At 33.1% G+C, this 14396-nt stretch overlaps 1 protein-coding gene across 4 annotated transcripts in view; it reads left to right on the top strand.

Moving 5' to 3' along the window:
* Nucleotides 1–14396, top strand: part of LOC145303528 (dnaJ homolog subfamily C member 13-like) — a 328576-nt gene that overhangs the window by 214519 nt on the left and 99661 nt on the right. For all 4 annotated transcript variants that reach the window (XM_080144980.1, XM_080144981.1, XM_080144982.1 and 1 more), the window contains 4 exons: nt 2171–2272; nt 5222–5326; nt 9303–9505; nt 10670–10754. In XM_080144980.1, the coding sequence (XP_080001106.1) occupies nt 2171–2272; nt 5222–5326; nt 9303–9505; nt 10670–10754 (495 nt within the window). The remainder of the gene's footprint in view (nt 1–2170; nt 2273–5221; nt 5327–9302; nt 9506–10669; nt 10755–14396) is intronic.

The raw sequence follows: 14396 nt of genomic DNA, 5'->3' as shown, positions 1-14396 counted from the left end.
TCGTTTATAAATAGAATCGTCCAACTGTGTGGGATCATACCCCATTAGAATTCAAAATATTGCAGCAGAAATCAAATATGCAATTATATAACATATTAAAAATCTTTTTTAAGAAAATAATTATGAAATTAGATTATAAGCTAGGGAAAAATCACAAGAAAATTGTGAACATTTAAAATCACCACGTTAGCAAAAACTTAAGTAGACAGGATCGTGTAAAATTTGTCAGATTTGCTCAATGACAGTAACCTTCACAGTGAGAACCAATTCAAAGCAGCACTCCCTGTAGGTGGGTTGAACCGGCTTCCTCCAAAAGAGGAAGTTTCATGGGAATATCAAATTCACAAGCAGTCCTCAATTGCATGTATATCCCCCATCAGGGAAGATAACATTCGTTTTTATGCAGCTCTTACAAGGAGGTGTCAATGTCCTCCTACATACAGCATTTGATATTCCCAAATTGTCACCCATCTCATACTGACCAGGCTCAACATTGCTTAACTTTGGTGATCTAGTGTGTCAATGTGATTATGCCGTATATACAGTGAGGAGAAGATAGAGAGCAAAGATGAAAGTGTTACTGTGCACAAGTGCAACATAGAAAATTAGGGTTGTCATATGAAGTGTCCCTCCTTACCACATGGAAAGTCATCCCTGGTGTAGGCACAGATTTCATGCCCATGGCGGTATTGGGGTTGGGTTTATAGGTCATATTTAAATAACTGGTGATCATGCAATCATTTATAGAAACTGACGGGCCAATGCCAGTTTGGTCTCCTGTAAATAGATTTCAACCTTTTGGAAGGTAGTTTATAAAAGAACTGATAGTAGGAGCTTATGTTGGGAGTTGAGGATTCTGGTTTTATGCTTTTTTGATTGACCTTTTGTTGGAACTGAATTTTTGTGGAAGGGGATAACAAAGGAGCATAGAGCAGAACACAGAAAATATGTAAAAAAAGAAAAATTATGTTTTTAAACCCTCGAAGAAAAAAGCTCTAGCATTTACCATGGTTATGGTATCGAGAGGCTCCACCAAAAACTGCATAATTCAGACTCCATTCACCAAATGGCAATACAGTAGACCTATTATTTTACACCTCTTTAAGAATTACTTCAAGCATTGGGTCCATGGGCTATCAGGCAGATAATGTCAACACAGATAAAGCGTTCATCTCTGGCACTATTATTAGTGACATAACAAAAATTAGGAGAGAATCACATAAGTCATCTTCAGTTACTACTCATATTTAACTGCTGCCATAGGGGATAGCATTTGCTTCTTTTTTGTCAGAAATATTGCTTATAGAAATTAGAGGAAGTGAGAATTACAGGGTTGCTAAAAGTGCATCTAGAAATGCATGTTCTACTCTCCGTAAAGCAGATTCGTAAAAAAAAAAAAAAAAAAGCAAAAGCAACTCTTGTACTACGTACAAGTTTTCTTAATTCTTCCAACAAAAATGTAAAAAAACTGAAGGTGCATACTCCTATATTTTTCGTAGCAATGTTTTCAATAATTTTTTCAAAATCATTCAATACTTTTATTAGTCCTGAGTAAAGTTCACGTTTCATGCAGAATTTCAAAATAAAAAGTCGGAACAATGGTTAATAATAAAAATAAATTTTTGGCAACAACGAGTTTAAGCTTACCATGCTACTGTTACTAAGAGATAATGTTTAGTACAATACTGATTTGAGACAAAGCTAGAAAAGTTAGGGGTTATGGTTATTTTCTCCTCCCTTTTTTAACCTTTAAAACTAATGATACTTTTAAAATTTGAAAGCATTTAAATTGCCAAATAGGAACTCATTTCTAACTTTATAATATTTGGCAAATTCTCATATATTAAGATTGAAAATTTTGAAAGCTATTTACATCCAATAATTTTAAGATTAAGACAGCATAACAAAATTAATATAATTTTATAACAATTGGGTTCAATTTATGTTTTAATGACCAAACGATACCATAATAATTGGATTTAATATTCAAAATCCTATTAAAAAAAATTAACTTAGTATAAGCACAGTCATAGGTTAATACAAAATAAATAAAATTAAAAAAAAACTCTATGGTAATTAATGCAAGATAAATACATCTATTTTTAAAAAAATATTTGTGTATTTATCATTTTCCTTTTTTCTTTTTTTTCTTATATTTTTCACCCCACAGAAAAATGTGAAAGAAGTTTTGGATGCAAATGGAATAAAAATTCTTGTTGACCTGCTGACTCTTGCTCACTTGCATACAAGCAGAGCAATGGTTCCTCTACAGGTATTTATTTGTAGTATTATTTTTATACTTCATAAAGCTAATACAATCTATGTCATAGGTTCTCAATGAGTGTGTAATTCACCGTCAGGGGTGAATTTTCAACCCATTTATAGTTTTAACTTGTTTTATTTGCAAAATCCGGACCCCATCGTGAGTATGAAAAAAACAAAAAGAAAAAGAAAGAAAATACTGTCATTCATATATTGAGTATGGATTCACATCCATCATCATAAATAGAGAAGAAAGTCCCCAGTGTGTTATTTGTTGTAAAGTTTTGACAAATGATTGTATGAAAGCCGCAAAGATGAAGCAACATTTGCAAAAGTCAAGAACAAAAAAAGTTTTTGAACATTATAGGGATGCTTCTAAAAAGATGCTGTTTTCAACAGGAGATTTTAAAGAAGAAAATCAAAATGTTACTGAAGCTTTGTATGTCATAGCACTTGAAATAGGAAAGCAGTGCATTTTTTGAGACGGGCAATTTTGAAAAGGACGGGAAACGAGAGGAGGGGGTGACATTCTTACAAATGATGAAAAAGGTGCATGGGCCAAGCAAGATTGAGAACCCCTGATCCATATAATACTCTGCCTCTTCCTTTCTTACACTTTGAAAAACACCAAATACAATTTTTGAAGGTCCAACTGCTGCAAAATAGCTAAATTTGCGAAATTTGGTTTTTAAAATATGAATTTGGTAATCCTGGACAAGAATATAAGAATGACCTCCTTTTGATGTAGCCTCGTTTTTGAATACCGTAATAATATATGATCATTGGTGTGTAAGGGTGTAAGAAAGGAACTCTTAATTTTAACATACAGCGGTTCTTCACTGAAGGAAGAAGTCTGTGAAACATTACGTAAAAAAAGGAACATTCCAAAGAAACTGCGAAAAAGAACATTGTTTGCTAGTGTAAAAGAGAGGGGAGGTGCGAATGAACTGGAATTGGATGACCTGGTCCTATGACGCAAGTCGGTTTATGGGTCAGACGTTGAATGGAGCAAAGTTCGGATGAACTTAAACCCTGACCGACAAAAATGAAACCCGGGAATAAGATGACGTAATTCGGCCGCAAGTAAGACCAAATGCAAACATCAACAGGGTCAGAATGTGGGTCGATTACGTAAATTGATTAACGGGAAAATTCATAAAAAAGAAATGATAAACAAGAGTCAAGTCAGTCAGAGTGTGACAGCAGAAAAGGGGAGGACAAACAACGCTGAACTGCCTGTCACGGTCGCAACCACACCCTCTCCACCTACACTATCTCCATCACCTCTACCGCCGATTATGTGTATACGAATGTTTATTAAATAAACAAAGTTGTTTTATAACAAAGCGTCTCGTTATTCATTGATAAATGAACAGCGGTCATTCCATTCACTAGACGACGTACAACAAACATATAGGCATAAATGTCAAACGAACTATCTCTATATCTATCGAGATATTCAAAAATCTCGGATAGTGAAAATACAGGCTTGGTGCTAATAAAATAGACGTCACCGCTATACCAACCAGTATATAACACTAAGAGGTGTTGAACTGAAGGAGTAAATTAAAGATTGTCTCTTACAATGTGATTTTATTATTTATATTTACAATATTACTTTCTGAGTACTTGTTCATTTATTTCAGTTCCATATTTAAAATACAATGGACACTACTTTCATAGAAATATTAATAAACTCATTTTCTGCGTATTGTTTTTTCTGTCCCCCAAACTAATCTTTTGTATTTGCTGTTAAAAACCAACCAGCCAAATAGTATATCAATAACAATGATGCTAGCTGGGCTTTTCTCAGTATACCTTACAAGCCAGTTTCTCAATATGTAACTACCTATTGCATTGATCACTTATAACAATAAACCCTTGTATATTTGTATGTTGGCCATTCAAGTTAAGTAAATTACAAGAGATAATACCTTTATTGTTAATCGTTCTGGTTTTAAGGTTTTTCATAATCTCACAACATATATAGAGGGAGTTTATGTAGCGGAAGTGAAAAATAAAATTAAAAAAAAAAAAAGACACACACACACACACAGAATGGCTTACCTGATGACTTAGAACTGGGCGGAAGTCAAGACTAGAAACATGAGCATGTTCAGATGGTACAATTTATAGTCTCTGTCACAAGTTCTATATGCAGATTAAATGTTTTATATGCAAATATACAGCTGGGTTGGGTGTATATATAAAGTGATGGTAGCAGTTGGTTTCTTTTCTTACCTTTGTAGTCGGGTAGTGCTGTAGTACAAAGTGGCGAAAGAGATTACTAATTTGCGACTGCTTATAAAATTTGTAATTTAGGATCTATACATTAAATCTGTCAAAAGATAAAAAGTATTTAACATTTATTAGGATGTAAGCTTTTGAATTTTGGCAATATGGAATGCCTAAGTTTTGATCTCATTGATAAGAATTGTGCAAACAAGGGTTTTGTATATTTTGTATTTAATTATAATCTTGATTTCAAAGCATAATATGAAACTGGTTGGGTTCAATATGTAATCATACCGGCTTCATGACCTAAAATGTACCAAACATTGATGTTATTGCTTTTGTTCATTTCCCTTTGCAAAACTCAACAACAATTTTCCTCTACCAAGCAACTTGACCAAATACCATAAATAAATATGTTGAACATATAAAAAACTTGAAACAAAACTTTTACCAGAATGTTTGGATTCAGCATTAAATAATCTGAGCAGAGTTGATATGTCGTAAAACAGAATATCTGTAAAGTTGATTTTTTTTTTTTTGTTTTTAATTATTTTCATATTGTTTTAATTTTCCTAATTTTTTTTTTTTAATTATTTTCATATTGTTTTATTTTTCCTAATTTTTTTTGTTTTTAATTATTTTCATATTGTTTTATTTTTCCTAATTTTTTTTTTTTAAATTATTTTCATATTGTTTTATTTTTCCTAATTTTTTTTTTGTTCAGTCTAATGTCATCGAAGCTGGTGCTGATATGAAACGTGATAATGAAAAAGAATGGTATTATGGAAACGCAGATAAAGAAAGACTCGGACCATACAGCTTTGACGAGGTGAGTCACTAGTAACTCTAAAATATAAATTGTTGGTGACAAGTGTTTTAAGCATTTTCATTGATTTTTGTTCGTACATATACTACGTAAATGGAAGTGTTTGCTGCTATGGTATAACTGGAAATGTTTTCTCAATCATTAAATCATTTCTCTCCGATAGGCTCATAAGAGTAGTGGTAAAAGGACAAAAATCGGAGGCCTGCAATATAAATACTGGAGTCCCTCAGGGGTCAATCCTAGGCCCAACTCTCTTCCTTATCTACATCAATGACCTCCCTAAACACATACTTAGATCATTCGTTGACATCTATGTTGATGACACGACCATCTACGGCAACACATCAAAGGCTGTAAATGACAAAGTTCTCTCTGATTCTCTCTCCTCTGATCTCGAGCACATGGTTCAGTGGGGGTAGATGTGGCTGGTTACCTTTAATGCATCCAAAACCAAACTCCTATCCTTACATCATCAACGCTCTGATCCCCATCTGGCATCAATTGTGATGGTTGGCTCTCGTCTGGGTGAGGCCCCGTGTTTTGACAAGCTTCTGGGTTTGACCTTTACTCTTGATCTGAAATGGAATACGTACATCAAGTCTGTTGCCAAGGTCGCTGGAGAGATGGTGGGATCCTTCTACCGCTCCAGAAGATATCTCACTACTGATGCAATTCTCTATCTATATAAAAGCCAAGTACGTCCAAGGATGGAATACTGTTGCCATATCTGGGCAGGAGCTGCAAGAAACAGCCTATCCTGCCTTGACAGAGTACAAAATAGACTTCGTGGCTTAGTGGGGGATGCCCTTTTCTCTACCCTGCAACCTCTCTCCCACAGAAGAGACGTTGCGAGCCTATCCTTGTTTTATAGTTATTTCCATGGCAGGTGCTCGTCTGAACTCCAATCTCTGGTCCCCCCTCACCAATCTTTCACGAAAAACACCCGTCTAGCTGAATCCACTGTGAAAAATTTCCCCCATTCTTTATCTGTGCCTAGATCAAAACGTGGATTCCATGAACAAAGCTTCTTTTTTAGAACTGCACGCCTGTGGAACTCTGTTCCGTCTGCCTGCTTCCCACCGGACTACAATTTGGATGTGTTCAAGTCCAATGTTAACAAATTCCTAATGAACCGCTCCCTTAAGTAAACACTTCATCAAATCTCCACACTAACGTAATGTACTTGCAATAACCCTTATCCCTGAGTGGCTTCCGGGCCTTGATAAGTGGTGATCACTGTAAAAAAAAAAAAAAAAAAAAAAAAAAAAGTGAGTTTGAAAATATTTACTTAGTGCAGGGATTGAAATCACGACCATCAAGTAACAAATTAGAAACCAATGATTTTGGTGGATTTGCCAGCTTTTTGGATTGGAATAAGTTAAGCCAATGGAACCAAGATAGTTTCTTGAGATCAAAAGGAGTTTTCGATAAAATGATTGTATTGTTGAATGTTATATATTCGCTGCGGCCATCGTTCAATGTGCTTTCCAGTCTATATAATTTCTAAATCGACTTTTGTACCTGGTCTACAATATATATACGCAGCCATTGATAGAAAGAAATAAGAAATAGATAAATCTCATTAGCCAAATAGTTATTCATTCCTTGAATTTTAATGCATCCTAAACAAATATGGTGCGTACCACCTGTCCTATGTGGCTCCTCATAAAATTTGATTTTAAAAGAAAAACTACTTGATCAATTGATGTAATGGCATAACCTAACATCCCTTCATAGATGCAATGAACTATAGACATATTGACCCTCTCACGTGACTGACAGAAGGAAAAAAGACAGGAAGAGAATAAGAAAGGATGTTGAGTAACTCTCATGCCACCTGTATTCCCTTAAATAAACCCCTTTGTCTTTCACCCATAACCCCGTGTTTCTTGCTGTATTCTTATTTAAAGTAAGGATATAACATCAATCTACATAATTTTTGGAATATTACATCTTTGTTTTGTGTGGATATGTACATCATAAAGATTTTTTTTTTTAATTAGTGTAATTCTAAATAAGAACCGAAAATTGATCTTAATTTGTATTACTTGGACAATTCAGACCACTTTCTCATCTTGAGTGTTATTTTCACATTTTTGCCAATGTAACCTTTGTTAAGCTGAATTGTCTCCTATAGTATCTAGATTGTAAAACTATCCCTGCTATCAAAGAAGTTGAAACAGTAAATTTCAATAGATACAGAAATATTAAGGAAGAAAGATATGACAGGATATATAACATGATAATATGGACAGATAAAATATGATATTGCGTTGTTTTAAATGTAATTGGTCCCTTGATTTATCAGAGAGGGGTCTATATTTTCAGTGGCATCTGTGCATCCGTTAGTCCGGACTATTGCCAAATAACTGTCCATTAGTTTTTCCTGAAATTTTGCCACAAATTGTATTTTATTGAATAGATGTGCACAATAAAAACATTTTTTTTTACAAAAATTCCCATGGCGTCCCCAGGGGCTCAAAATAGGTAAAAAAAAAAATGCCCCCAAATAGCCAAATTTTGCCCCATAACTTTTGATCCATCCATTAGATTTTTTGTAAAACTTGGCCAAAATGTGGAGCCCATTTTTCTTAATATAAATCCAGTATGGGTGACCCTGGCAAAATTCTGGTTTGCGTCCCCGGGGATTTAAAGTGCTAAAAACAACTCTTTTTGTGGCTCTTTTTCCATATTTCTCAACAAAAACTTGATATCTCTGACTATATAGTGGTTTTTCATGGTGATCAACTCAAAAATACATGTGTTAAGGTCTGAAATTGCACCATTATCCATTTGCACTGGGATTTGGCATCTCCAGGGACTCAAAAGAGGTCTCAATTACCCCCAAATGGCCAAAAATAACACTTTTGCCCCATAGCATTTGATCCATCCATTAGATTTTCCTGAAACTTTGCCAAAATGTAGAGGCCATTGTTCTTTGCAGAAAGAATGTCAATGTGTATTGATCAGATGTGGAGGAACATTTTTCAGGATGCATCCATGTCAGTTGAAGGTACACAAGGAATTGCAAAGTCCAAGGAATGAAGAAAATACAAATTCTTCAAATGAGATGAACAAAGAGTTCGAGGAGGAAATTGAAGAACAATATAATAATTCTAATAGCAATAGAAGAGAAGCGAAAGATCACAGTATAAAATCAAGTAGAAACAAAATTGTAAAATATAAATTGAGAGAGGATTGATGAGTGGAAGAAAGAAATGCTTATGAGCACACAACCAAAGTCAATGAGGGAAATATAGCCATTGGCTTGATATAGAATAAGAAGCAGAAAATGAAGATTGTCTTTGTGTCTATTGGGATCATGTTAATTAATAGAGAAAACTTTCTCAACCAACAGAGGAAGTTAATAATCAGGAACGTATCAGGAAAAATTATAAAGTTCATGAAGTATATGAATGTGTGCCTGAAATGGGACAAAAATGCATATCAACAAGATGGGTGATAACTCTGGAATCTTTCTGTTGAACTTGGAAATTTGCTCAGAATTTCGAACGGACCCCTTTATCTAATCCACAGAGATAGCATGCTCGTGTTCCATCAGCCATGAAGTAATTCAGAATTGTATTTTTAGTATTGTCCCCACTGAAGATTGAACCTTTAATCTTCAAAAGAGTAACACTTATAACTGAATTTTAATAAGTACTTTATATGCTATGCCACAGGTCCTTGCAGATTCTCAAGTTCAATAAAAATGATTCCAGAGTTCAACAAGATACACTCAAAGTAACTTGGAGATTACATCAGGCAAAACATTGTGAAAATAACTCCAGAACTATAGTCTGAATAATCCAAATATTATGGATTATCAATCCTCACCTCAAAAATCCAGCAACTTAATTGATCTTAATTTCAGATTTTTTTTTTTCTATTTGCAACTTATGTCGCAGTATTATACAAATACTATCTGACAAATGAGTTTTGCATTTGATAGACAAGAAAAATGTTTTGCTGTTTTCAGATGAAGGAATTATGGAAGGAAAATGTGATCAATGCAAAGACAAGATGTTGGGCGCAAGGGATGGATGGTTGGAGACCTTTACAATCGGTAACACAACTGAAATGGACATTGCTGGCTACTAGTCAACCTGTAATGAATGAAACGGAACTTGCTATTCTAATACTTAATATGCTCATCCGCATCACAGAATATTACCCCAGCAGGTAAGTTTCTAAAAGAATGCATCTTCACGAGTGAGTGTTAAAGAATACTAATTTAAACTTGTCCAGTTTTGTCTGCTGCTTATACTAAAGCTGCCATACTTTTTTTTATAACAAACTGTTTTTAAATTTTGTTATGTCTTGAGACTAATTGATTTTGATAACCATTAACTCGTAAAATTATCCATGATTTAAATATAGGTTGTCCCAAAATGATCTGACACATTTGTTGGTAGAAAAAAAAAAATTAAATAAATAAAGGAAATATTTTTATTTTTGAAATGTACATAAAATGTCATTTTATTTCACAGTCTTTAATATTAAATCAACCAAATGTTTCCCATCATTGCTAACACACGATGGTAAACGTTTAGAAAGGTTTTTAATAACTCAATGGATCATTTCAGGTGGAATAGCTGTACTTTCAGAACGAATAGCTCGTTTTAATTCTTCAAGAGATCGAGGACAGTGGCTGAATACTTTTGACTACTTTTGATATTTATCCCCACAAGAAAAAAAATTGCAAGGGTTTAGATCAGGCGATCTTGTGGACCAACCAATATCACCACGCAAAGAAATTAAATGATTCGAGAACATTTCCTTAAAAAAAAATGCATAAATACAGATATTAATGAATTTTGACTTAAAACAAAATGGCATTCTACGTACATTTAAAAAATAAAATATTTTCTTTATTTGTTATTTAATTTTTTTTTACCTACAGATGTGTCAGATCATTTTGGGACGCCCTGTATAAACAGTTCACATTTTTCATGAATTTTTTTTTTTTTTTTTTTTTTTTTTTTTTAAGGATGAAAATTTATTTCTGAAAATAGAAAAAGAAATGTCTTAAAAATTTTGTAAAATTTCTCATAATTAAGATTCGTTAATCTATAATTATGTGATGCTATTTTTATCCCATGAAATATCTATTCATTAATTAGCATAATAAATGGATATTAGTATTTTTATCAGAACCTCCTAAATCAGAATATGCAAGGTTTCTAAGTGTATTCTTCGTAGTTTTAACTAGACGGAAAAGACCAGTTTCCTTTCTATAAAAGATTAGAAAAGCTTAAAGTTTGTCTAGGAAAAAAGATTATTTTGATTGTAAATTTTTTCCCTGAAAATACAACAATTTAATGTAAGATTTTCCTTATTTTAAAGAGACAATGATGGTGCAATAGTCCGACCATTGCCCCGAGCAAAGCGACTGTTGTCAGATGCAACATCACTGCCTCATATAGTTCAAGTAAGTACCTCTCGTATTACAATCGTGTAACAAGACTATCTTGGGATAATCAAAAAAGCAGGAATTTTTCTCCTTTTTTTTTCTTTTTGATATTCTGTTTTGTTTTGCATTTTTTTTTTCCCCCCGCATTCCCTCTACTAAAAACAAAGATAAAAAGAAATCTATGATTTACGTACCAGTGATGAAAATGAAAAAAATTCCTCAAATCACATAAATTGATCAAATAGTTTTATTTTTTTATAAAGAAATCATTTTTAAGCAATTGATGGGAATTTGTGGGCATTACAACATAAATCTTGGAAGTTTTTTTTATCTTGATTTTAAAAATGGCAGACAAAACATTAATTTGTTACTCATAAAATTTTATTTTCTTATTAAAAAAAAGACTTACTTGATCAATTTATGTGATTTTTGGAATAATATATTGGAAATTCTGGTCAAGAATCTTTTTTCTGTGATCATATTGCAATGAGGCTGTATATTAAAATTATTACAACAATATTTATTTGGTCGGGTATAAGAGGCAATGTAATGTTAATGGGAAGGATTAAATTTTGAATTTGAATCATTTGTAAATGGATTTCAAATCAAATAAAAATGAAAAATATTTTGGAAGGAAATGAACAAAATGAAAACATTTCTTGTCTGATGTAAGTTGATCAAAAAACACAGCAAAAGAATTGTATCGTTTGGGGAAGTTGTGATTAGGCTTATTGAACATTTTCATGCTTAGGGGAATGAGACTTGTAGCCAAAATTAATGAATGAGTGAGGGCTGGGGAGGTAACTGGATTACTGTAGAAAGAGAATGTTTACATTCTACTAAACTATAAAAAAAAAAACCTTGTTTCAATTCTCCTTTTTTTCTGCAACACCTTTTGACTTTTAGAACCAGTAAAGAATAGGAATAATATGGCATTTTTATCCATGTCACCAATAATGAGTAATTTTCCTGACTTTATCAACATGCAAAAATTTAAATGTAATGTAAACAAGTATCTTACTGCAAAACTCTGCATTTAGGGTACTTTCTATAGTATGTTATGTAGCCATTTAAATAACGATGTGTGTGTATATATATATATGTATATAACTATTTTGGGGGCAACGGCCAACTAGCACAATGTGTGTATGTGTGTGTTGGGGTGGAGAGGGCTCCTGTAAGCCGTGGTGAAGGCAACCTTTCTAGAAGCAAATCTCTAATTTAAAAAACCATAAAGCGGGAGACCAGTACCCGCATTAAGCTGGTCTACAGTTTAACTTGTTGCTGGCTATCTTACTCTTGCTTGTTGCTGAATCTCAACATTTTGAACCGAGAGAGAGACTTAGCTGCCGTACAAAGCTAAGACTGTAACATCATCTGTGTACAGATACTCTCTCAGGGATTTGTCTATAAAAAATGGTCCTGTGGCTTTGGGCAGATGGACTTTAAGTGTCTGAGGAAGTGGCACTCGTCTGACAAGACGTTACAATCATCATGTGTGTGTATATATATATATATATATATATACTCGGGTTTTTTTTATATTCAAAAGTAATGGACTAACGAATTCAACGAGGTTGTTAGATAGTGCTCAATAAAAAGAGCTGATAATACTTGTTTATTGTTATATAAACATGCTCACATCCCGCTGCTACAAACAGCCACTTGTTTCAATCAAACAACAGATATCATCAGGCAGCGACTTGACTATTCAAAAGTTCAATGAATAATCTAGTTATTCATAATAATAATAATAATCTAATAATAGTTTATTCATTGAACTTTTGAATAGTCAAGTCGCTGCCTGATGATATCTGTTGTTTGATTGAAACAAGTGGCTGTTTGTAGCAGCGGGATGTGAGCATGTTTATATAACAATAAACAAGTATATATATATATATATATATATATATATATCTATCTTATTTTGAGAAAATGGAAAAACCTCTGAAGGAAGAAATGTAGGTAAACTTTTATCACATAGTTTCCCTTAAAAGGGAAATGGATTACATATTGTTCATTAAAAGTGTTTTTTCCATATGTCTGATGAGAGGCCATCCTTGTGAATATTTTCAAACAATATAAGGTTTGAAATTGTCCGAATGGTCGCGAAACATTTGTAACGAACAATAAAAATACACTACTTGTTGCTATCGATCAAACTTTTGTTGCCTTGTTTTTGTGAAAATAATATATATATATATATATATATAATGATGATAAGAATAATGGAAATAGTATTCCGACAAAATAGAGATAAAAAAGGAACAAACCAAGTTGTGTTTTCATGTACGTTTATCTTTATTGAAATTAAGTATTGGTGGTTTTTTTTTCTTTTGTTTTTTTTTTTTTAAATTTCATTCATCCACAGGAAGTTTAGCAATGAAGATGAAACATTGATGAACACATAACTTGTTTTTTTTTTTTTTCCTTTTTTTCCTGTCTGTCTGTCTCTCTCTCTCTCTCTCTCTATATATATATATATATATATATATATATACTTGCATGGGTGCCCGGCGTTGCCTGGGTGTTTGGAGGTGTATGTTGAGCAAAAAAAAAGTGGTAGTAAGAAGGCAGGCTCGAACACGTACCGCAAAGGAGGAAAAGAATGAGGAAAAAAACCTGACGACTTTGCTGTTATGACCACTGCCAAACCGGAAGTGACATAGGTTTTAATTAAGGCTAGACAATCGAAAGGAGAGGATGACTTTCTAAAATATCGGTGAAAAAAGCGACCCCCCCCCCCCCCATGTAGAAAAGTGCCAAGTTGAAGGTGAAGATATTAATGTTTTTAGTCAATTTTTCGATATTTGTCGTCTGAAAGGTTGAACTTTAAAACAATACTGATCTTGTGAAAATCCGTCGCCTCTATCGAAAGTTTTAGGCAGACATGCAAACATACATACATACATTTATATATTGGTAACTCAAAATTTCGATCCAAACTGATTAAAAAGCTTGCCCTATCTCTGAATACCTTTTATGTAAAATTTCAAATATTTAGACCAGAAATTGTCTGAGTAATTTGGTGGAGACTGAAGCGGTCAAATTTTTTAAAACTTTGACCCCCTATTATGACCACTTAACATTTATTGTTTTGGACTCAAATCAAGTTATTAAGTTAGATCCATGTCCAAGGAACCTATATCTAAAATTTAAAGTGTTTAGACCCAAAATTGTCGGATGAGTTAAGTAGAATTCTCAAAGGTCAAATGGTTTAACTTTGACCCCTTAACAGCCAAATTTCTGGTCAAAAACCGATTATAAAGATTTTCCCAAATCTATGTACCCTGTATATCAAATTTCGAGTCTGTAAACTAAAAATTGACAGTTATTGTGTAGAGAAATGTACACACAGACACCTTCACTGTTATAGATATATATATATATATGTTATAGATATAGAGAGATAAAATATATATATAGAGAGAGAGATTATATATATATATATATATATATATATATGAGAGAGAGAGATATACAGGGTGACCCCCCCAAAAAACAGGCCCCAACTTTAATTAGGACCCATTTCTTAGTGTTTTGTCCGAATGAAATGAAATTTTGGTCATAACTAGTTTATTATATTCAAAACATCACATCAAAACACTTGGGTCTTTGGCCTTTTTTTCTCCGTTCTACAGCATATGTTCTAGATGGCCT

Source organism: Euprymna scolopes, chromosome 19 (genome assembly GCF_053919585.1).
Source record: "Euprymna scolopes isolate OS-2025 chromosome 19, ASM5391958v1, whole genome shotgun sequence".
Taxonomy (NCBI): domain Eukaryota; kingdom Metazoa; phylum Mollusca; class Cephalopoda; order Sepiida; family Sepiolidae; genus Euprymna; species Euprymna scolopes.
This window is presented reverse-complemented; position numbering and strand designations above follow the sequence as displayed.